Source organism: Portunus trituberculatus, chromosome 41 (assembly GCF_017591435.1).
Source record: "Portunus trituberculatus isolate SZX2019 chromosome 41, ASM1759143v1, whole genome shotgun sequence".
NCBI lineage: Eukaryota > Metazoa > Arthropoda > Malacostraca > Decapoda > Portunidae > Portunus > Portunus trituberculatus.
The window spans coordinates 23,408,010-23,430,136 of NC_059295.1; the positions used below are offsets into that span (position 1 = coordinate 23,408,010).

At 36.4% G+C, this 22,127-nt stretch overlaps 1 protein-coding gene and 1 long non-coding RNA gene across 3 annotated transcripts; one reads left to right on the plus strand and one right to left on the minus strand.

The window, feature by feature from the left end:
- Positions 1 to 981: 981 nt before the first annotated feature.
- On the plus strand, positions 982 to 20,445 carry LOC123516803 (chromosome-associated kinesin KIF4A-like). Its single transcript, XM_045276482.1, has 26 exons — positions 982 to 1,088; positions 2,915 to 3,054; positions 4,124 to 4,241; positions 4,714 to 4,904; positions 5,671 to 5,829; positions 6,516 to 6,619; positions 7,152 to 7,363; positions 7,675 to 7,850; positions 8,023 to 8,097; positions 9,275 to 9,388; positions 9,626 to 9,793; positions 9,957 to 10,169; positions 10,301 to 10,497; positions 10,665 to 10,809; positions 12,494 to 12,583; positions 13,112 to 13,243; positions 13,405 to 13,484; positions 14,695 to 14,809; positions 15,006 to 15,144; positions 15,271 to 15,407; positions 15,661 to 15,810; positions 16,211 to 16,381; positions 17,136 to 17,339; positions 17,722 to 17,925; positions 18,689 to 18,768; positions 19,338 to 20,445. The coding sequence occupies exons 2-26, from the start codon at positions 2,923 to 2,925 to the stop codon at positions 19,441 to 19,443; spliced, it is 3,612 nt and encodes a 1,203-aa protein (XP_045132417.1). The 5' UTR covers positions 982 to 1,088; positions 2,915 to 2,922; the 3' UTR covers positions 19,444 to 20,445.
- On the minus strand, positions 7,849 to 21,875 carry LOC123516805. Of its 2 annotated transcripts, none has more exons than XR_006678286.1 (3): positions 21,399 to 21,875; positions 15,978 to 16,036; positions 7,849 to 8,352 (listed from the first exon to the last, which is right to left on the minus strand). It is a non-coding gene; the product is annotated as an uncharacterized LOC123516805 (long non-coding RNA). The 2 variants fall into 2 exon arrangements; XR_006678285.1 differs by having other exon boundaries at positions 21,190 to 21,875.
- Positions 21,876 to 22,127: the final 252 nt, after the last annotated feature.

Below are 22,127 nucleotides of genomic sequence, written 5' to 3' on the forward strand. Positions count from 1 at the left end.
AAAGAATACTTAAACATTTCCACACCACACTCAAGATACATAAAATATATCTTAAAAAACATCTAACACACAGAAAACACACAACACTTAAACATTCAAAGCACCAAGCAACACCACTAGACACACTAAAGACACCACTAATATACCGCAAATTAAATAAAAATGCATTATAAAGAACACCAGTGTCAATAGTGCAAATGTCTATGATAACTCTAAAACTGTTATTAATGATACTGTGCTAATACAAATTTCACATATCGATTTATTGGTTATTGTGAGTTAGTGACAGGTGTTTCTTTTTCGTCATCGTGTCCAATTATGGTTATTTGTCAAAGCATTGAATAATTTTACAGCAAGTGTTCATCTCCACAGGGAAAAGAAAAAACGAGGTGTTTGTAAGGTAGACTATGATAGTTCTTTTATTCTCTATTTCTAGCGCCGCGATTCTTGATATATGAGTACTTTTGACAATCTACCAGGGTGAATCTATAATAAGTCATGGATACATTTTCCATGCATATCTATCTACGAATTAATCCGCTTCTTAAAACAAGGAAATTTCCTGAAAGCGTTAACACGGTCGGGTAGATTGGAGAGAAAACTTTTGCCTCTACCTAGGAATTAAGATACAAGTGAAGCGCAGAATGTATCTAGTGTTTTGCGTTTTCATCACTCAGGCTTATATCAGGTATGAACTTTCCCGACAGTAAGCATATGCAGCTTCCCAGTCCTTGACCTCTCTCACTCCTGTTTAACTTGAGTGCAAAGCCGCGTCTACACTATCGGGCAGTGTACCCACTACCCACTTCACTATAGACGTTTTCAGTAGTAGCAGCCTACAGGCTGGATGGGTGGAGACGAATATAATGATGATCAACGGCATGAACAGAATACATCTGTGGCTGACTGGCGGGCAGAGTGATCCAGCGTGTACATTAGAGGCAGGATCCCTCTTGGCGCAGGCGCAGAGAGGTGAGCGGCCCAGCGAGGCAGCGAGAGGCTGAACATTTAAAAACACGGGGTGGGAGGAGTGCGCGCCACCATTCAGTTGAGGTAGTGGATTTTTTCAGCAGCATACCATTATTCAGGTAGGTAAATCATTGTTTTGGCTTCCCCTGATATAAGTAGAAGTAATTGATGGTGGAAGTAATCTTTTCTTACTCGTCTCGGGAGATTAACAATTCATTTCTGGGCCAAAAAGAACGCATTTCCAAGGCAAAGAACCAGCTGTGAAATGAATGGAAAGAATCGAAAGGAAACCTAACCGTCAGATGAAATTGCTGTCATTGTTATTTCACTTTTAGCCAATATTCTATAATGCTGATGTTTTGCCGTGGTCTGTATTGTTAGGTTAGGAAAAAGAGGATGGTATAAGTGCTTGGCCCCAGCTTGGCTGAAAAGTCAACGTTAGAGGGTTTCCTTTGCCGGAGTCTGCTCAAGAATGTTAACAAGGAAAGTAAATGAGTTTAATATGAGTCCTTGGACAGAGGGTTGGGTTTGCACTGCACCAGGAGCAGATAAATCAGGCAGCCAGTGTGAGGTGAAGAGAGATGTTCGACCTTATCTCGCATATGAGGCGTCAGATTAGGTCATATGCCTGCCGCTGATCCTCACCCTTAAGGTCAGGGACAACACGGGTGATAGTGGCAAGCGGTACCCAAGCTCACCACTCAAAACATTCTCATCCTTGTGAATACTTTTTTTTTTTTATGTAGGAGGGACAGCTAGCCAAGGGCAACAAAATATGGAAAAAAATATATAAATAAAAGACCCACTATGTTGCCAGTTCCTTAAAAGACATGGGAGTTACCCAAAATTCAGGGACAAATGTTTTGACACCTCCCTCTTAAAAGAAGTCAAGTCAGAGGAAGATGGAAATACAGAGGCAGGGAGTTCCAAGAGTTTACCAGTGAAAGGTATGAATGAATGAGAGTACTGGTTAACTCTTGCATTAGAGTTGGACAGAATAGGGGTGAGAGGAAGAAGAAAGCTTTGTGCAACAAGGCCACAGGAGGAGGGGTGGCATGCAGTTAGCATGAAAATAGTGATAAAACATAGAAAGAGCTGCAACATTTCGGCGGTGAGAGAGAGGCTTATGACAGTCAGTTAGAGGAGAGGAGTTGATAAGATGAAAACCTTTTGATTCCACCCTATCTAATAAAGCTGTATGAGTGGAATCCCCCCAATCATGTGAAGAGTACTCCATATAAGAATGGATAAGGCCCTTGTTTAGAGTTAGCAGTTGGAGGGGTAAGAAAAACAGGTGGAGACGCTGCAGAATGCCTAACTTCATAGAAGTTGTTTTAGTGAAAGATGAGATGTGAAGTTTCCAGTTAAGATTATGAGTTAAGGACAGACTGAGGATATTCAGTGTGGAAGAAGGAGACAGTTGAGTATCATTGAAGAAGAGGGGATAGTTGTCTGGAAGGTTGTGTCGAGTTGATAAATGGAGGAATTGAGTTTTTGAGGCATTGAACAAACTAAGTTTTCTCTGCCCCAATCAGAAATCTTAGAAAGATCTGAAGTCAGGCGTTCTGTGTTCCTGCATGATCTGATGACTTCCTGAAGGGTTGGTCATCTCTGAAAGGACATGGAAAGATGTAGGGTGGTATCATCAACGTAGGAGTGGAAAGGGCAAGAAATTTGGTTAAGATCATTAGTGAATAATAAAAAGAGAGTGGGTGACATGACAGAACCCTGAGGAACACCACTGTTAATAAATTTAGAAGAACGGTTGCCATCTACCACAGCTGCAATAGAACATTCAGAAAGGAAACTTGAGATAAAGTTGCAGAAAGGATAGAAATTGTGCCTTACCTGAGGCAGAAATCTGTTAGTGTGACTTGTATGTGATGTATGGTGAAACATTCTTTTCTTATTTCTGATATAAAAATATAACTCACTCTCTCTGAAGGGTACACAATGACCAGTGAAGAGAGCAGCACAGGCAAGGTGATCCCAGTAAGGGTGGCTGTACGGCTGCGGCCCCTCAGCGTCAGAGAGATACGAGAAGGATGCCAGGAAAGCATTGATATCACACATGATTCCCCACAGGTCAGTATGTCATGTCATCCGTGTTCTTGCCCATTATCTCTCTCTCTCTCTCTCTCTCTCTCTCTCTCTCTCTCTCTCTCTCTCTCTCTCTCTCTCTCTCTCTCTCTCTCTCTATCTATCTATCTATCTATCTATCTCTCTCTCTCTCTCTCTCTCTCTCGTCAGCACTATTGCTGTGCTTGTTTTCTAAAGTTTCTCTCAATCACAGTGAAACTGGCTTGCTGCAAGTGCATGTTGTACTTCTTTAGAATAAAGTAATGGTTCTTTTTCTATGCCACGTTGCTGCAATTGCCTGACTAGGTCACAGATTATGAAATATTTATTATCTATTGGATGACAGTTTTGCCAAGGTGATTTTTCATAACAGAGAGCTTGGAGAGTAAAGTGGAAAGAAATAGGATTCTAAAACTTTATCTATGTAATTGAGTATTTTGACAGTAGTATTAGTGGATTGTACACTATCCTATTGCCTTTTTACTTTAACTTAATTGATGATAAGGTTTGGTGTTCTGTGTCTTCTTGATGAGTTGTGTGTTAATCACATTATTACTTGATCTACATAGTTTCTGATTGGTAGGTTTAGGAAGGTAGTTAAAGACTGTTTGGGTAGAGTTCAGTGTTATAAGTTTTCTTACAAATTATCATTCATCAACATGAAGAGATATGATGGAAGTCCAAGCACAGAAATTACTTATTTTAGAAGTTCTCTTCTTTATATAATAATGTAATATGTTCAATAGACAAATGTGAATTGGTATCCCATGAATCCACACGCTATATTTTTCTTCCTTTGACGTAGGATTTTTTATAAAGAATCTTCATTGCTGTCAACCAGTGTAATGCCACACATTAAGGAGAGGGAAGCTGATCTAGGGGTAGTCATGAATAGGGGCATCTAGGGATCAATCCATGATATGACAGTCCAGGTACATCATTCTTTACCTGTTGAACTGTACGGATTCTCCATCCAGGAGTGGAGTGGAGCTTGACTCACCTACTACTGCATTAGGACATTGGTGGAGGGAATGTGACAAAGATGAATAGCTTATTTTTCTTTTCATTCAATCAGGTTGTGGTCAGAGGAACTGACAAAGCCTTCACATATGACTACGCCTATGCCACAGACTGCACACAAGGCTACGTTTATGAAACTTCTGTGAAGAATGTTGTAAAAAATTTGTTTAAAGGTATGTATGTATATTCATTCATAATTCATTATATATATATATATATATATATATATATATATATATATATATATATATATATATATATATATATATATATATATATGTTGTTCCTCACTAGGTTCTATAATTTTTTTCAATTTCATGAAATTCTTTTAGTTATTTCTTTGCCTTTCTCTTTTGTCAATTCACCAGGTAGTTGAGAGCCATTATACAGTGTAATTTTCATCCCATAGGCATTAGGTAGAGCTTTTTGTTGTGGGTTATGCTCACAGATATCCGTCGGGAAGGCACACTAGGCTTGTCACTCCAGCTTACCAGCTTAGTCACTATCAACAATTTGGCTGCATGTTGTGTATTTTATTTTCTATTCTGCTGACTTTTTAGTTTATTCTAATTGCCAGGACAGTGCTTTGTGTTGGAAATACTAGTCACAAACATTATGGATGTTTTATAATTTTTTTACTTTCAGGTTACAATGTAACTGTATTGGCATATGGGCAGACAGGATCTGGAAAAACCCACACCATGGGCACAGCTTATGTCCCGGGGATAGAGAACTCAGAGGGTGCTGGCATCATTCCTCGTGCTGTGCAGGACATATTTGAGGGTGTTGCTAGTCAAGCTGACAATGAATATTTAGTTAAAATCTCCTTTATTGAGGTAAGACATGTATATGTATATAGCTGCTAATTTCATTCTTTCTCCCAAGATGAAAAGATCTATATCTAGTAACTTGAGAGAGATACTTGAGCCCTTTGAGTTATTCTTGGTTATGTATGTCAAGTATGAGTGTGTTTTGGCTTGAACTAAGTATCAGTTTTCATATAAGGTTTTATTGTATTAGAAAGAACTATATCCCAAGCTTGTATACATACCATTATATGAAGCAGACAACCCCCACACAGATGACTCAGACCAAGCACCACAGACTCACACACATCATTTACACCTAATTCCAGGCACCCTTAGTGGAGAGGGATAGTCTTGTGGGACACCCTACTACACTCCAGGAGCTTTGCATATATCACAGCTGGTCACATCCTTACATACCAAGGTTCAGCAGCATGCACTAGTTATTCCATGCATGCCCCCTTTACAGTGTCTTAGTGTTTTTTGAGAGGGAATATATCAATGTTTACTTTTTAATTTTATGTACATGTGGCCATTTTTACTGTAATAACAATGACTTAGTTTATTTTGTACTTTGGTATACATCAGTTTCTCAAGACTCCACTGAAAGAAAGGCCTTTCAATACTTCTCTCGACTCCCACACCTTCATGTTTATGCTAGACCCCTTCAGTCAAATTTCTTTACTTCTCTGCCCATTTTTCCGTTGCCATATCAGTACTGTGTTTATTGCATAATATTCTGTTGTAAGTAAAATTGTATGATTTACTAATACTATTGAATTTCTGACTCTTGCAGTTATATAAGGAAACTCTCTTTGATCTTCTTGCTGGTAAAAATAATAGGGAAGAATGTGTTGTTGATATCAGAGAAGATCCAAGAGGAGGGATAAAAATTGTTGGTGTCACTGAGATACCTGTTACTAGCATGCAAGAGACCATGAGGTGTCTGGAACAGGTGAGGTATTCTTTGTAGATATCATCAGTTGTTTATCATTTTGAGTGCACAGTAAGATAAGCCACTTGTTCTGTAGATGACTATACAAGGAATATGTTACAGGCCTACTGTCTTTAACCTCACTTCCATTCCAAAGCTGGATGTTTTATCTGTGCCCAACAATCTGCCTTGCTCTTGTGCCCATGTTCTTAAATATTCTGAGTTTTAGAGCATCTGGCTGCAACTACAGTCACTCACATACCTTGATTTTCTTTGCCTCAATTGCCTTATTGCTTTTCTTTCAATCTATGTACTATAGAAATGAGTCACTACTGTTGAACATGGTTGGTAGGAATTTGATATTAGATGTCATTGCTTGGTTCCAAGATAAAGTACTTCTCTTTCTCAGTTTCTAGAAAGAATACCAATAATAGGAAAAATAATCTCTAGGTCTTGATGTCTTGATGGACTTCTTGTATTATAATGTGTAAAACTGAGTTTCTAAAGTTTATAGATGTGGCATACCAATACTGCTGTTACTAATAGATTACATACTTCATCATCTATCTTTATGATAAAAGAGAAGGTAAAGCTAACCTAATATATATGCACAGAAGGTAGGAAACTGACACCGATTTATTTATTTATTTATCTTTTATTTTATTATTTATTTATTTTTATTTTTTCTCTCATTTCCTCCCCAACAGGGTGCATTACATCGGGCTACAGGGGCCACTGCCATGAACGCACACTCAAGCAGATCGCATGCTATTTTTTCAATGCATGTTGAGCAAAGAAATACAAAGAAAGGGTAAGCCAGCATGTCTTTCACTGCTCTTGGATAGATAAGTTTGTTCATTAGATTAAATGTATTCACTGAAATGACAACAAAAACTGGAGCATCAGATATGAGGATTTGCAAAGCTTCTATGTTCTGTTGCAGTGAGAGATAGCCGTCAGTAGAAGACTAGAGTAATTATGCAATGTAACATGTCAGCAAAGTAATGATGGTGATAGATTGTATTGGTTTGGTCATGTGAATAAAGTGAGTTGAAGCAATTGAGTAAAACATGTGAAATTTTAAGTTGGTGCTGCAAAGAACTAGACATGGTGGAGCTTCATGTGAAAAGATTAACTGTTATAAACAATATGGATTTGTATTGCCAAACTACTATGTTTTTGGCTAGGTACATGTGCTCTCTCTCTCTCTCTCTCTCTCTCTCTCTCTCTCTCTCTCTCTCTCTCTCTCTCTCTCTCTCTCTCTCTCTCTGAGTACTGTGTTTATTTCTTGTTATGCCAGATTTTTGTTCAATCAATGGTCCTACAATTAGTTTTGGTTTCAGGGGAAGTGTTGTGTCTGCTAAATTTCACATGGTGGATCTGGCTGGTAGTGAGCGTGCCAAGAAGACTGGTGCCACTGGGGAGCGCTTCAGAGAGGGAGTCAACATAAACCGTGGTCTCCTGGCTCTTGGCAATGTGATTTCAGCTCTCTGTGAGGAAGGAGGCAGAGGCCACATTCCCTACAGAGATTCTAAACTGACTAGATTATTGCAAGGTATTTCTATTTTAATTTGCCTATGTATTTTTATCCAAATTTTTTAAAAGTTTGTATCATCAGTTACTGCTTTCTACATGCAAAATTTAGTGGAGAAAAATAGTAAAAATTTGAAAACATCTCTACTGGGCAGAAGAGAAGCCAAAAAAGAAGCATTCTCATTTTGTTATCTCTGACACTATGAATTAAGAGTATTAATAGTTGTTCTGTACAGTTGAGAAATGTTCATGTGCTAAGATTTTGTATTCATTGAGTGGTGGATTTTGTTACATACAAGTGTCATGACATTTACAATATTTCTTGCCTTGCAGACTCCCTAGGTGGCAACTCCCACACTGTAATGGTGGCATGTGTGTCCCCTGCTGATAGTAACTTAGAGGAATCCCTCAGCACTCTTCGTTATGCTGACCGTGCCCGCAAGATTAAGAACAAGCCCATCATCAACAGGGATCCTCAGGCTGCCGAACTGGCTAAGCTCAGACAACAGGTGATTCAATATAGCGTTTTTGCTCCAGCTTATGGAAGTCAAAACAAAAATTAATAATTAACATGTTGATCCCCTTATGCCACAGTAAATTTCACTTCATGTTCCTTTTCTTCTGTCAGTATGTTCTTATATGCACATTATATGCAGGCAATTAAAGAAATGTATCTTGCAGGTGATGCAGCTGCAGGTTCAGTTGTTGGCTTCCAACAATGGCACTGGAGGAACAGTTGTGAGCTCCTCTGAGGAGGTAAGTATTTTGATGTGTGGTGTTATATTTGGTGCAGAGAGAGCAGTAAAGGTGAGAGTAGCAGCTGCATGGCAAATAATTGCCAGTTTTTTGGTATACGAAGCCTGTGTCAGATCTACTCTTCTGTACATAGCAGAAACATGGGCGTTGACAAACAGACTGACATATTCTATGTACCTGTCACCACAGGATGCTGAGATGTATGGCAAGATGAGAGGTCCTGCAGTGAGGTAGTGGAAAGACCTCTCTGTTGAGCTGAGGAAGAGAAGATTGAGATGGTTTGGTCACATGAGAAGGGCAGTGGGAGGGGTGTTGAGTGAGGTGGAGGAGGTGAGGGTTGGAAAGCTAAAGAAAAGGTGGAGGGAGTGTGTGACAGGATATGAATCTGTTGGGAATAGATGAACATATGGCACAATATCGCCAGTTGTGGAAAGCAGTCATCGCTCATCCAAGCCCACCCTAAATGGGGAAATGTTGACGTTAAATGAAAATTATGATGATGCTACATTTGGTTTGTGGGTAATGGTTCTTAGTTATTTATTAGTATGAATGTAAGTACATTCATCTCTCATATCCATGAGGTTCAGATAACACACACATGTGGATAAGTAAACACTGTGGAACATTGGTCTCTAGAATAGGAGAGGCATCCCAACCAATATTAGTTTTAAGTTATTGCCTTTGGAGTTTGTCAATTTTGATTTTGTAATATTTTTGCAAGTGATGAAAATATCCATGTATAGATTATGTCAAAGGAAATTAAGAGACTAGAATACATGTGATGAATTAGTCTTAACATTGTTCTAACTCACCAAAGTTTTAACACTTTGTAGCACACACTATAAATGTGCACTTAAGTAGATATAAAGTAATAAAATCACTAGGAAATAAACATTACGTCTTTAACTTAAAGCTGCCAAATTAGCAGGGATGCCCCTTACATTCTGGAAGGTTTAACTAGCTCCCTTTCAGAATCCCTTATGCCCCCAAAGCTTTATGGACATACTTCAAACTTTTTATCTATCAGTTCAGTAAAAAAGATGATGAATATTGCTAGATTGTCTCTTATCACCTCTCATATTTAGATTTGTGGTTGGTAATTAACAAATTATGACTATATTTAAACTTGATTTATTAGTATGGAATAACATTTACCTCTCAAATAATTCCTTGACAGGTGGATGCTCTCCTAAGTCGGAACAAAGCAATGCAGGAAGAGATAAATCAGCTGACTCATGCACTGCAGACAGCTCTAGATGAAAACACCAACATGGCAGAGAAAGCAATCATGGTGAGGGATTGGTGTCATGCACATCCTATATTAGAATGTCTTTTGCATCACCAGTCTTTGTGCTTTTCATTTTCATGAGAGTGGATAACACTGCAAGGATCCTTCACAGTACACTTGTCACACCTTGTCCTTGCCTTCTTAAACACCTTGTCTTGTCATGCCTTGTTTTTCTGTTAGCTTTATAGTTACTGAAAATTGTCAAATTATGTCAAAGATGACTTGGGGGATATTTTTCAGGCGGAAATGTCAAGAGAGCGTATGAAGGTGAAGATGGAGGAGCTGCTTGCACAAACTGGAATGACATACGAGACCTTAAACAAGACTTTAGACGTGTCTTCCAACCCACAGTTTGAGGATCACATCAACCTTGTCAAAGAACTGCAGGCTAAGATCATTGAATTGCAGGTGAGATTTCAACTTTGGTATAGATCATTGGGATTTGTTTGTGTCAAGCCCACAGTCAATGTTTCAAGTGATATTTGAAGTCATAAATGTTAAAATCTCATGTATATTGATTAACAACCATGAGATAAGCTGTCCATTACTCATGTTTTTTCATGTTTAACAGACTGAACAACACCGAGGAGCCAAGGCAATAATGGATCATGAACTCTCTCGCCACAACATTTCCACCAACACCTCAATGATGCCCCAGCCAGACGCACCCTCTGATGCTCCTTGTAATGAGGTGCAGCAGGAGGGGAGCAACATGGAAGAAATGGCAAAGGAATTTGGAACAGAATTTACACTGAGACAAGCCAGGCTAAATGAGGAGCTTCAGGTATTTGTCCACTTAGTTCTACTGTGCCAAGGTGTTGCAGTTTTTCTTGTTGCAAGTGTGGTGTCATGTATGTCTGTGCTTGAATGGTGTACTTCAGAGGTTTGTTATCTATAATAACTATATAATTTCAGGGTTTGAATAGAGCATTGGCAATGAAAGAGGAATTGATGAACAAGATGGCTGTCAATGATACGCAGTTTGTGGCTATGAGAGATCAACATGATAAAGAAAAGAAGCAGCTTGAGATTCATATTGACCTTCTCAGTAAGGAAAGAGATGAACTCATGCAGCAGCTGAAGGCAGCTGCTCATGGTTCAGCTTCTAGCAAGTAGGTTTGACTGCTTTGTACTCTGTGAATATTATGCTTGAGGCAATATAGGTGGTTTGTCGGCATATTAGCAGCTTGTACGATATTTCCTTCCAAATTTATAAGACCCTCCCTTTTGTATACCCCTTTCAGGTATGCACTTCTAACTTTTTTGTTATGTCATTCAGGGTGTCAGAACAGCGACGAAAGAAAGTTCAAGAGCTGGAGATGCAGATTGCAAATCTTAAACAGAAACAGAAGGAACAGGTTAAGCTTATACGCATGAAGGAACAATCGGAGCAAAAGGTCAACAAACTGAGCTCAGAGATCCAGGTAAGAGGAGGACCTACAGTGATCTATTTTAGAGATGTACCAATGCATCGGTATCGGTATCGGCCCATTTTTTGGGTATCGGTATTGGCTTATTTTATGCCGATTCTTCCGATATCTAAAAGGAATTTCCTACTTAGTGATATATTCGATATAAGATATTGATGATACCAAATTAATATAATACAGCGTATTAAGTTTCCGTGGTGATTACCGTATGTCATAGAATACTGTTTTCTGTGGTAATAAGCCACAACCTCTAAATTGGACTCCAGCATCCTGTCACACGGTCGGTCATGAGTCACCACACATTCTCACGACTCACTGTCGCTCAGTTAGACGCTGCTCCTCCACCCACACAAAGTTCACACAGGTGAACTATATATATATATATATATATATATATATATATATATATATATATATATATATATATATATATATATATATATATATATATATATATATATATATATAGTTAGGCATTTTGCGTTATTGTAAATAACAGCATATTCTTATTTGATTTATAATTAACAGTGCTAGTGCTAGCCTTTTCCAAGATATCATACTGGAATAGGTGGAAGCTCGAATTATATATGTATATTAATTTTAATGCAAGTTTAATTTTTGAGTTACTTGTGTTAACCTAAGGATGTAAAAATTCCATAACTAAGAAAGTAACGATTCTGTTTTGTAATCATGTGCATTGTGTATAATTTGTTGCATATTAATTATTTAAGATCATAGCAATACACTAGAAATTTAGAATAAACTAAACTTTTTCTATTTAATTGAAAAGATTGGGTGAAAGTTCATTTTTCTGAATTGGTCTACAAATGTCTAGTGAATTAATATCAAAGGATGTCAAATTTAATTAAAGAGAAACATACACAACAAAATGAGTTTCTTTTGCTAATATTTTGTGTCTGTTTTACAATTTTAATAATTTTAAAAATATTTTTGATCGCCAAAATATCGTCAATAAAATTAATAATAAAAATGCACAAGACCAAATGGTTGCTAAAGGAGTAAGAAGTAAGAATTTAAAATAACTGACAAGAATCAGAAGACTGAGAAGATATTCATTCCAATTACTGAATTTACCTTTGCAAATGGCTTCAAGAAGCTTCTAGAAATGCTCCTATTTCACAAACGTTCTCAGAAGGACTTACAGCATCCCCCAAAACAAAGCCTCCCATCTGATAACGCTCGCCGTCCACCAACTCAACCTGGTGTCCAGTGCACTAATCACTATAAATAGTAGTATCGGTAGTGGTATCACTATCGGCCCAATTAGATGGTATCGGAATCGGCCAAAATTTTGCTATCGGTACATCTCTAATCTATTTATGAAGTAACTTGTTCTTTTCTTAGTCTGTACTGTGTACTGTATACACATGTACAGCCTACACATTCCAAACTTAGGTCACCATAAAAGTAGCCTTCTGCTTAAATTATACTATATGTATGCATACAAACTATTGACACCAGTCTTATGTTATCAAAAATTCTTTTGTAGATTATAAATTCTACCATTTTCAGGAGAAAGATTTTCAGACTGTCATTGAAATCTTTATATTTTTTCCTTTACAGCAGCTTGGGATGTAAGCCAGGTTGTATAGTTACTTCTTTCAAGAAAGATATATATTCCTTATAAGTTACATGTTTGATTTATTTCATTTTTCAGTCTATGAAAGCAACCAGAGTGAAACTCATCCGCCAAATGAAAGAGGACAGTGAAAAGTTTAGACAGTGGAAGGCTCAGAAAGACAGAGAGGTGAGGACTGAAAGATTTCAACCTTGTGATGCTCCAAATGGTTGAAAAGAGTGTTGGGTCACTTGTTGTAGTATATAAGTTGGTGTATGGACTTTGAGTGTGGGACACTCTATAGGAAGCACATATACTTTGCATCTGTTGTGTTCACAGGATAGGAGTAGGTGGTGGGTAGGCAACATTCCTTGTGAAGGGGGAAAAATAGTCAGTGCATGGTGTCAAACTTTGCTGTAGATGTGTGGCTAGTTGTACAGTGCTTAGGCTCCTAATAATAAAGTGGGCCATGAGACGATCCTTTTCACTGGGGACTGGAGAGGTTATGAGTGTAAGGTGCCTTGTTTAGACCATCTCTAGGGGAATTGGTCATCTGTCATAGATAGATACCTTCTATTTTGTAAGACCAGCTCTGTGTTCACAGCCATATAGTATATAGGTATAGATTATATCTATCCCATAGTCTCAAGTGAATCCAAAACTTTTGTGTAAGTTGTTCTTTAGCTTTGGTGATTTGTATCATTCTTTCCATTTCAGGTTGCAAGGCTAAAGGAGGCTGATCGTCAGAAACAATACCAAATTGTGAAGATGGAGCGACTTCACTCCAAAAAGCAAAATGTCCTCCGCAGGAAAATGGAAGAAGCCATTGCTATCAACAAAAGGCTCAAGGTAGACAAAGATTCTTTCTTGTGTGTTTGGGCAATCACTTGGTTGCTGATATTTGTAAAAACACCGACTAGCACTAATATTATTTCTATATATTTTTTACTTTTTTGTATCCTACATTTTTTCATAAACAAAAGTTAATCACTTTTATCTTAAAATGTTAGGATGCCATGGCTCTGCAAAAAGCAGGATCTGAAAAGAGGGCAGCTTCTAAAGACCTTGGAGGCACTGAGAATCGCATCAAGTAAGTATTTTTATCACAGGATTCAGTCAAGTTTGTGTATTGAGGTCCATATTTGTTTCTATTCAGCTTGAACTAATCTAGAACCTCAAATCTTGATGCACTAAGCTTAATGATTGCTTATAAACATGTAAGTGGGATATTTCTCAGTGGGTAGCAAATATCTGTGGGTGTCTTATTTGAGTCCATGGGTGCTAAGGAACTTGATTAGTATTTTATGATCTTTTGTTACAGAGTGAATGTTAGTTAATAATTAAGGATGAAAATCCCTTTAAGATATCACATAATCTTATAAGTGATCAAAATGTAAGTGAAAAATATGAACTTGACAGCTGAGACTGGCTATGGCCTTGTGGATAGTCCAACTCCTCTTTCTCTTGTGTTCATTTTCTTTTGATTATACTGTGAATACTCATATGCTTGGAGCTTTGATAACATTCCCATCCCTGATTCAGCTATAACATGTAAACTATAAGACCATTTGTTCTTTATCTAGATATGTTGTATCAAAAATGAAAAACATTTTGTAGTGTAACTAGTATGGCATTCATTTATTATCATTATTGACATCACATATAGTTAATAGAGATGTTGATGGTAAAAGTACAAAGTTGTTTCATTGCTAAACAGAAACAGTCCAGTTTCATTGTGAAACTAAAATGTATTCAATTTTTTGTTCAAACATGTCACACTAACTGGGACTTAGCAAGGAGCATGAGGTGAGGTGTTTACAGTGGAGCTTTCTCCACCATAACTGGCTTTTTTCTGTTAAGAGGGTGCATTTCCTTTTGTGTGTGATTCTGAGTCCATTATACATTCCAACAGTGTGGCATTGTCATTTTTATAAGCTTGTTATTGGCTGATTCTTTTACTCTAGCTGGTAAAGATCAATCATTAAATAGATTTTTTTGCTAATTTTTTCATAATACAGACCTGGAACTCCCTAACTTTGTTTTCATAGCTGTGTATCAGTAGGTGTTTATTCATAGCTGTGTAGCAGTGGGTCTTTTTTTTTTCATAGATGTAGCAGAGGGTGTTTATTCATAACTGTAACACTGGGTCTTTTTTTCATAGATGTAGCAATGGGTGTTTATTCATAACTGTGTAACACTGGGTCTTTTTTTCATAGCTGTATAGCAGTGGGTGTTTTATTCATTCTTCATTTCTTAGTGTTTCATTATCTTTAGTAAAATATTTGTTGTGTGTGTTCCAGGTCATGGTTAGATGGGGAACTGGAGGTGGTGTCTGTCAAGAAGCAAGCCAAGCAGTCATTGGAGATTCTGATTGAGGATCGCAAGTCCATTTCTCAGGAAATAAACAAAACCAAGGTGATATTCAGTTAAATTTTAAACATTGCTTCACTAGATTGATGGGAACAAATTTCCTTATAATATAGAGTATAAAAAGAAGTTTTTCACAAAATGTGTTTATGGAGATAAAATTATCATTGTAGACTTTTTGTTATTACACATTTACTTTACAAAACAATACATAGTTTTTTTTTTTTTTTTTTTTTTTTTTTAGAAGGAAATGAGCAGAAGCGACCCCTCTTCACCAAAGATGAGTGAGCTGAAAAATAAACTGGCTGACTTGGAGAGCTGTCTTCAGCTGCGAACAGCTCAGATCAGTGATCTTCAGGCCAAGTTTGTGGATGATGATGAAGGTGAGTTTTTATGACTAAACATCTACATGTGTTGAAGTTGTTAGACATATAAGAGAAAACATAAGTTGCATTATTAAATCATTTGTAATACTATTTCCTAAGTTGTGCATTGTTTGATATTCCCAGATGGCTCAAACAAAAAGAGGTTTGAGTCTATGCAAAGCATGCTGGAAGCTAAATGTGCCATGAACTACTTGTTCCGTGTGGCAACAGACCATCAGATGAGTAAGGTAACACAGGAGGCAGACATGAAGGATCTGCAGGTGAGGTGCCAAGCTGACTTTCCTTAGTGTATATATAGTTGACGTTTGTTCTGAAGTATCATTTGAACTCATAATCGTGGTTTTCACAATTGGTCCAATATTTTTCCTAGCTGTCCTCTTGTGAGACCATTGGCTGCAGTTTTGGAACCTTCTCATGGCTATCCCCATGATAGAGTTCTTGGTGACAAGCAGTGATAGATGTTTACACATTTTTAAAGATGAATTATCTAGTGACATTACTGATCTGTTGTAGAGCCAATATGATGAACTGGCCCAGTCATTGGATGCAAGTGAAGCACACTTGAAGGAGCTGAAGGAGAATCATCGAGAAGAGCTGACAAGGATGGAGAGAGAACATGAAGAGAAAGTGCTTTTCCTTCTTGGACAGATGTCAAAGACAGAGGTATGTAAATTATTACAGTCTTCATCTGTAAATTTTCATTATTCTTGTATATGCTTTGCTGCTAGTCCTAAATAATGTTCTTTAAAAAGGCTAATGAAGGTATTTGCTTAAGTCAAGGTTGAGAAATAGTGTGTATAGTTGGAAGTGATTTTAAAGGTAAATCTTACCTATAGCATCTCCATGTTTTCTTTCATTGTTCCTCCCCGACACCAACAAACTTGGAGACCTGGTGGAAAAGTCAGGTTTTCAGGTGTGGAACTCAGAAATTATTGAAATTTGGTCTTTGAAAAATTATACGGAAAGATGAATTTTTCCAGAAACTTTTGTACTTGGAGAACAAATGTGACTTAAGATATGGGATTTCAAACCTAACCTATTATAATTATAATCTTCTATTCAGCCACAGGACTCTGTGACCACTGAACATCAAGATGAGACTCTAAAGGCAAAACTTAAATTCCAAGAAGAAGAAATTGCACGTTTATCACATCTTCACGAGTTACTTCAGGAGAAGACCAAGGAGTGTGAAGAACTAAGGAAACAGATGATACATTCCCCAAGCACTCATCTGGTAAGCTTTTTCTTAGTGTGGGTGATTAGTATGATCATTGTTTCCTATATATTTATACTTGTTCATTATTTTAATTTTTGTGCTGTTTTGTGTTGTGTATTATAGGTCTTTTTGGGGGAAATCAAATGTTTCTATAATGTTTACATGTAAGTTAGAGCTCCCTCTAGCATATAAATTGTTTGAAAGTGTGACAGAAATATTGAAAAACATAAAATGAGGTAAAGTATTTGAACATAGTATATGGATTACAGATGTATTATTAAAGTAGGTTTTGTAAAATAAGGTCCATATCTTCAGCCTCTTCTTCATTGCTGCAATGTTGCATCTCTTGCTATCTTCTATTTCATGGCAACTGCTCTTCTAATTTTGCTAATTGCATGCCTTGCCTCCCACTCCCTCACTGCACTAGACTTTCTTCTTTCCCTCACTCTTATTCTCTAAGAGTTAACCAATATTCTTAATTCTTAATTCATCCCACTCTTTGCTAAACTACAGAACTCTGTGCCTGCTTCTGTATTTCCAACCTCTATGACTTGAATTCATTCAAGAGGGAGGCTTCAAGACACTTATCCAATATGTTTGTCTCTGTTTAGGGATCAACACCAAGTGGGTCAATACACTAGATTCTTGTGCTCTCCTCCTTGGATGCCACAGTATATGTTTCAGAAATGGCAATTTTTTTAAGAAAGTTTAGTAACTGTAGAAGTTTTTTGTTTGGGAAAAGTAACTGTTACTCAAATGTTTGCACTTACAGATGCCACCATTAATTGGCAATTCGGAGCAAGGTCGACGACGTACATTCATAAAGACCAAACCTAACAGTGTGAAGACAAAGGAAACCTTGCCGTACCTCTCAGAATCTGATTCAGAAACAGATGATGATGATAATGAATCGAGCCAAAAGCAAGATCCTGATTGGAGAAAAACACCTCTCTTCAGAAAAATTAAATCTATCACGGTAAAGGAGACTTTTCTAGTTTCCCACTGTATGCTATGATATGAGTGACTTGGATCTAAATGTTGAACAGCTATGAGATCTATACATACAGAGCTATTCAGCATTTACATAATGAAATGAAGCAAATTTTTTCAAAGTCCTGTTTGGAGATTGAAAACAAATTTTTTTTTTCTTTGTTTAGAGTTCAACCTGTGGGTCAAAATGAATCACAATGGTGCATGTTACCCTTGATTTGAGTATCAAAAATTTAGTAATTTGGTAAATAGTTTTCATTCATGATTATAACTGAAAGCTTAACATAAAGCATACATCTAGTTCAGTCTAGTAGAATTGGGTTAATATTGTATCAAATAATGTTCCTCTGTCATTTGTGTTTTTACAGCAAGGTTCAAATAGTTTTGAAGGGGAAATAAAAAAAATTGGGCCAAAGAGAAATTCAGATGGAGAAGTGAAGTGCAAGTGTAGAGGAGACTGCTCCACAAAGAAGTGTTCCTGTAGCAGAAATGAAAATAGTTGCAATGTTAAGTGCAACTGTGAAATTCTAAAGTGCAAGAACAGAACACCAGTTGAATCTAGTTCTTCAGAGGTAAGTGTATTAGATATTTTTAATAGTCTGAGAGAAATTCCTTATCAAGAACACAAAAAACATCCATGCAAGCACACATGCACATGCTTCTTATGATAGGGTTGTTTTCTGGAAAATCAATATATGTAAAGAAAATATATATCACAATTTGAATGTTTTGTATAACACTGATATTACAGTATTACGGATGATGTACAGTAATGTCAAGAGAAGTATCGTGTAGTTTTGTGCATTCAGCATGGTACAGCTTAGCAATCCATTGTTGTAGTTTTATAATACATAGTTGCAGCGGACTAGAGCACAGGGCAGCAGCCATTGTCAGCCTACTCTCCCTAGTTAGAAGTAGCTCTGGGTGTGTTTTATTGCTATGATAGCTTGACTAAATTGTAGATATCTCTTTGAAAACCTCAGTGTTTAGGAGATTTTAATATTATAAGATTCCAGACAAGTGATTTTTTACCTGGGACATGTAAAGAACATGTTAAACCTTAGGTAAGCAGATGAACGATACATAGATTTTCTTTTTCCATTTATTTGTGCATTTTGTATGCCACAGAATGTTTGTTTTCTAGTGCAAGATTAGGAATATTTTTATTTTACTTTTTATACTTGCCAAGAGTGTCTTTCTCTCTATTTGTATTTTTTTGTCTTTTACAATCTTTACATTTAATTCCTTAATCTTGCATGTATTTGTTATTCTTGCTTTGCCCTTCAGTTTACTCTTGTAAATACATGTCTCTCAATGCTTTTGTTATTGTTTCAGAGCAATAATGAGACGCCACTAAACTCCACCTTTGATATCACAGCAATGCCACTGAAAGAGAATGTGGCAAAAAGGCCAAGGTATGTATGTGTGATGGTTAAATAAATAGTGTGTGCTTGTGTGTCTGAAGATGGTGTCAAGTAAAAAACATGCTATTGAATGAATTTAGAGATCATTATATATCACATTAAAATAAAAGATTGCTATTGACTTTAATATTTTTGTAAAGGGCAACAAAAATTACAATCCGAAAAAAGACTCACTAAGGTGCTGGCCCCAGAATAGAGTAGAAAGTGCTAGTCAGAAATATGGAATAAGAATTGTCTTGAAGCACACACATGACACTATCAAACCTTTCTTAGGTAATATATGCATTTTAATCTATTCTGAGTAAGTGTAGTTCTTGGAAAGATGTATTTTTAACCATTCAGATGTATCTTTCCTTGATTTTTTGTAATTGTCTCCAATGTCTCTCTCCTTTGATAATAGAATGATTTGTCCTTTCTCTGTATATGCGTAGGTGTGTTCATACAAGCATTATCTTGGTTATCTTTTTTTCACAGTGGATGTAAACTTGGCTGTATTTTGTTGAGATTCTCCTTATTTAATGCTCTGTTTTATATTCATCATACTTTTTTTGTTTTTCCAGGATAGAGAAAATGTCTTTATTTGATAACTCTGAAGACTCAACAAGCGAAAATATTAACAGTTTTGAAAAAGGAAGAACTGTCCTTGGTTCGCCAGACATGTTTTAAGCTAAGGTCAATTTGATATTTGTATGACAAATATGTAACAAATAAGTAACATGGTTTCTTGTGTAGTCAAGCATGATTTTGTTGATCTCTATGAGTGATTGTTTCTTGTACCATCTGTCTTCTGGAATCCAGATTTAAGTTTAGTAATTTATTTCCCTTCAAAAATGCTGTTTTTAGTAATATTGATAGCTTTTATGGAAATAAATTTCCACTCCTAACACTTTTGCAAAACATCTTCATAATGCTTTGGAAACTTTTTTTTTTTTTTTTTTTTTTTTTTTAGGAATTCTAAGGACATGGGTATAGAAGCAAAAGATATGTGATTTCTAGTTATTCTGAGGTTATGAAAATATAATACACCATATTTTTCCTTTACATTCTTCTCCATTTTATTTTCTCGCTTTTTTTTTTTTTTTTTTTTTTTTTTTTTTTTTTCTTCATCCAGAGTAATGTAATTAACTGTGGAAATTAATTTCCTCTTTGGGATATAACAGTGTTCAGTGTTCAATTTCTTTACTTGACTTTCTCATGTTTGTGCTTCAGTTGAAATGTTCCTTTTTTCCATTAGGTTAAAAATAATCTCTTCAATAGTTGTATATAAAAGTGACACTAGCATACAGCTGGCCTCTTCATAGACACTGGGTAAATTTTAAGGTGGAGAGAAAAAAGATGGAAGTAATGTTGTATGTACAATATCTTTGGAGTTTTAGATATTTTCCACATAAGTTACTTCACATAAGTTACTTTGATATCTGTATCAGTAATTTCTTTTAGCCTTGTTGACACTATAAGAAAAGTACTGGTATATAAACATCCTGTTTGAGATAGTTCCTCAACTCTGATATTTTTTTTAAATATAGTTTTTGACATCTTTTAAACACAGTTTTTGATTAACAAAGTTAATATTCTTTATATACAGAACTTAAATGAACAAACACGGATGTAAGTTACTCTAATAATTTAATGCAATAAACATTAATAATAAAATATTTTTTATAATGATAATGTATTTACTATAAATAATATCCCTCTTAACAAAGTAACACTCAGATCTGTATGCAGTCACATGAGAAGTCAATGGTTGAGGAACAAACAGTATAGTTTTCCACCTAGGATAATGGAAATCTGGATCAGTTTGAGTGAAAAGATGGTAACAGCAGAAAATATGCAAATATTTAGGGAGAAATAAAGTCACCACCTTGGTTGTGACGTCATCAGAAAGCAGGAACACCAGTAACTGCTAGATTACGTAAATATTTTTTTAATGACTTATAGAAAAAAATACAGCCATGGCCGAATGCTTCATATTTTAGAACTTGATAGATGATTTAACTATTATTCAAAACATTTACTGCGTAATTGGTTTTAAAGAAATATGTAAATAAAGTATGGTAAAAGTATAAATGAAAGTATTTTCCCTTATAACCGCTAAAACGTCCACCCATTTCGACTTTATTTTAATTTTAAAAAAATATTTGGCAATACAAACAATCTTCTCAGGTATCCAACGCTTATCTAAAACCAGAAGTGAACGAATTAAAAATATCTATGTAAACAAAAGCGTTAAAATCTAAACTCATGAAAAATTTATTGAGATCCAGCCATTTTCACTTGCAGAGTATTCTAACACACTTTACATAATCTGAGCTAACTTTTAAGGCATTTTAGAACGACCCAGACCATCAAACACAAACGTAAACAAATAGAAAAAAAATATTTAACTTACGTTTAATGAGTAACACGTACCATTTCAAAGTCCACATGGCTCCGTCGCGGTGATTCGCTTCAGGACCTGATATCCAGATGCGAGGCCAGGGAGCATGACATTATGTACAACACTACCAAGACGGAGTGCATAGTTACTAATTGTTCCATCCAAGAACTCCAATGTTCAGAGCGTGCGGACAGACAGCACTCCTGAATAACAAACAATTACAGTTCGTAGACAGCTCTACTTGATGCATGTGTTATCCAGTGATCCACAAGATGATCTAGACGTCAAGTAACGTACAGCTCATCAAGACCACAGCTGTAGGAAACAATGTCCTGAGGTTATCCTTCTGCACCAGAGTGAAGCTGGAGCTGTTCATGATCGTTATTTTTACAACATGCACTGCAACTTGCTGTGGGCCAGATACAGAGTAGCTTTCATACACAGGCCTCGTGTCTCTCTCAATGACGTCCTCAAGAGGCTACAATGCCTCTGGTTTAGCTCCTCAAAAATTTTCTGATAACATCATTTGTGTCTGGATGTCGTTAGGTGGCACGTATTTTGAATAAAGCTGCGGGAGGAACAATAATACAACTCGGTAGTCACCACCATCAGACAGGGTAGTACATGCCTACAACCAGGCGATGATGCGCCAGAAATTGTTTTATTGCATGATAAGGCGCACCCTGCAGCTGCCCTGCATGATATAGGTGCACTGGTAAGTTGTACTTCCTTTGTGGATCTATGTGTATATAGTCTATGCTTACGTGTGTAAGTATGTGTACATCTGTGCATCTGTATATGCTTTTTAGTGTTGGGGGGAGGGGGGTATGTATCTTTGTATTAGTGTAATGTATGCATATGTGTAGATATGTTCGTGATCGTTTTTTTTTTTTTTTTTTTTTTTTTTTTTTCCTTTTTCATATGAGTATATTTCTATATTTGTGTATGATTGTAGGTAGGTATATCATGT

What these genes read in the sequence shown, in the direction of transcription:
- LOC123516803 (XM_045276482.1), top strand. Translation starts at nt 2,923, where the DNA reads ATGACCAGTGAAGAGAGCAGCACAGGCAAGGTGATCCCAGTAAGGGTG. An exon ending in CTATCAACAAAAGGCTCAAG is followed by an intron (nt 13,244 to 13,404) that starts GTAGACAAAGAT and finishes TTAAAATGTTAG; the next exon opens with GATGCCATGGCTCTGCAAAA. An exon ending in GTTTGTGGATGATGATGAAG is followed by an intron (nt 15,145 to 15,270) that starts GTGAGTTTTTAT and finishes TGATATTCCCAG; the next exon opens with ATGGCTCAAACAAAAAGAGG.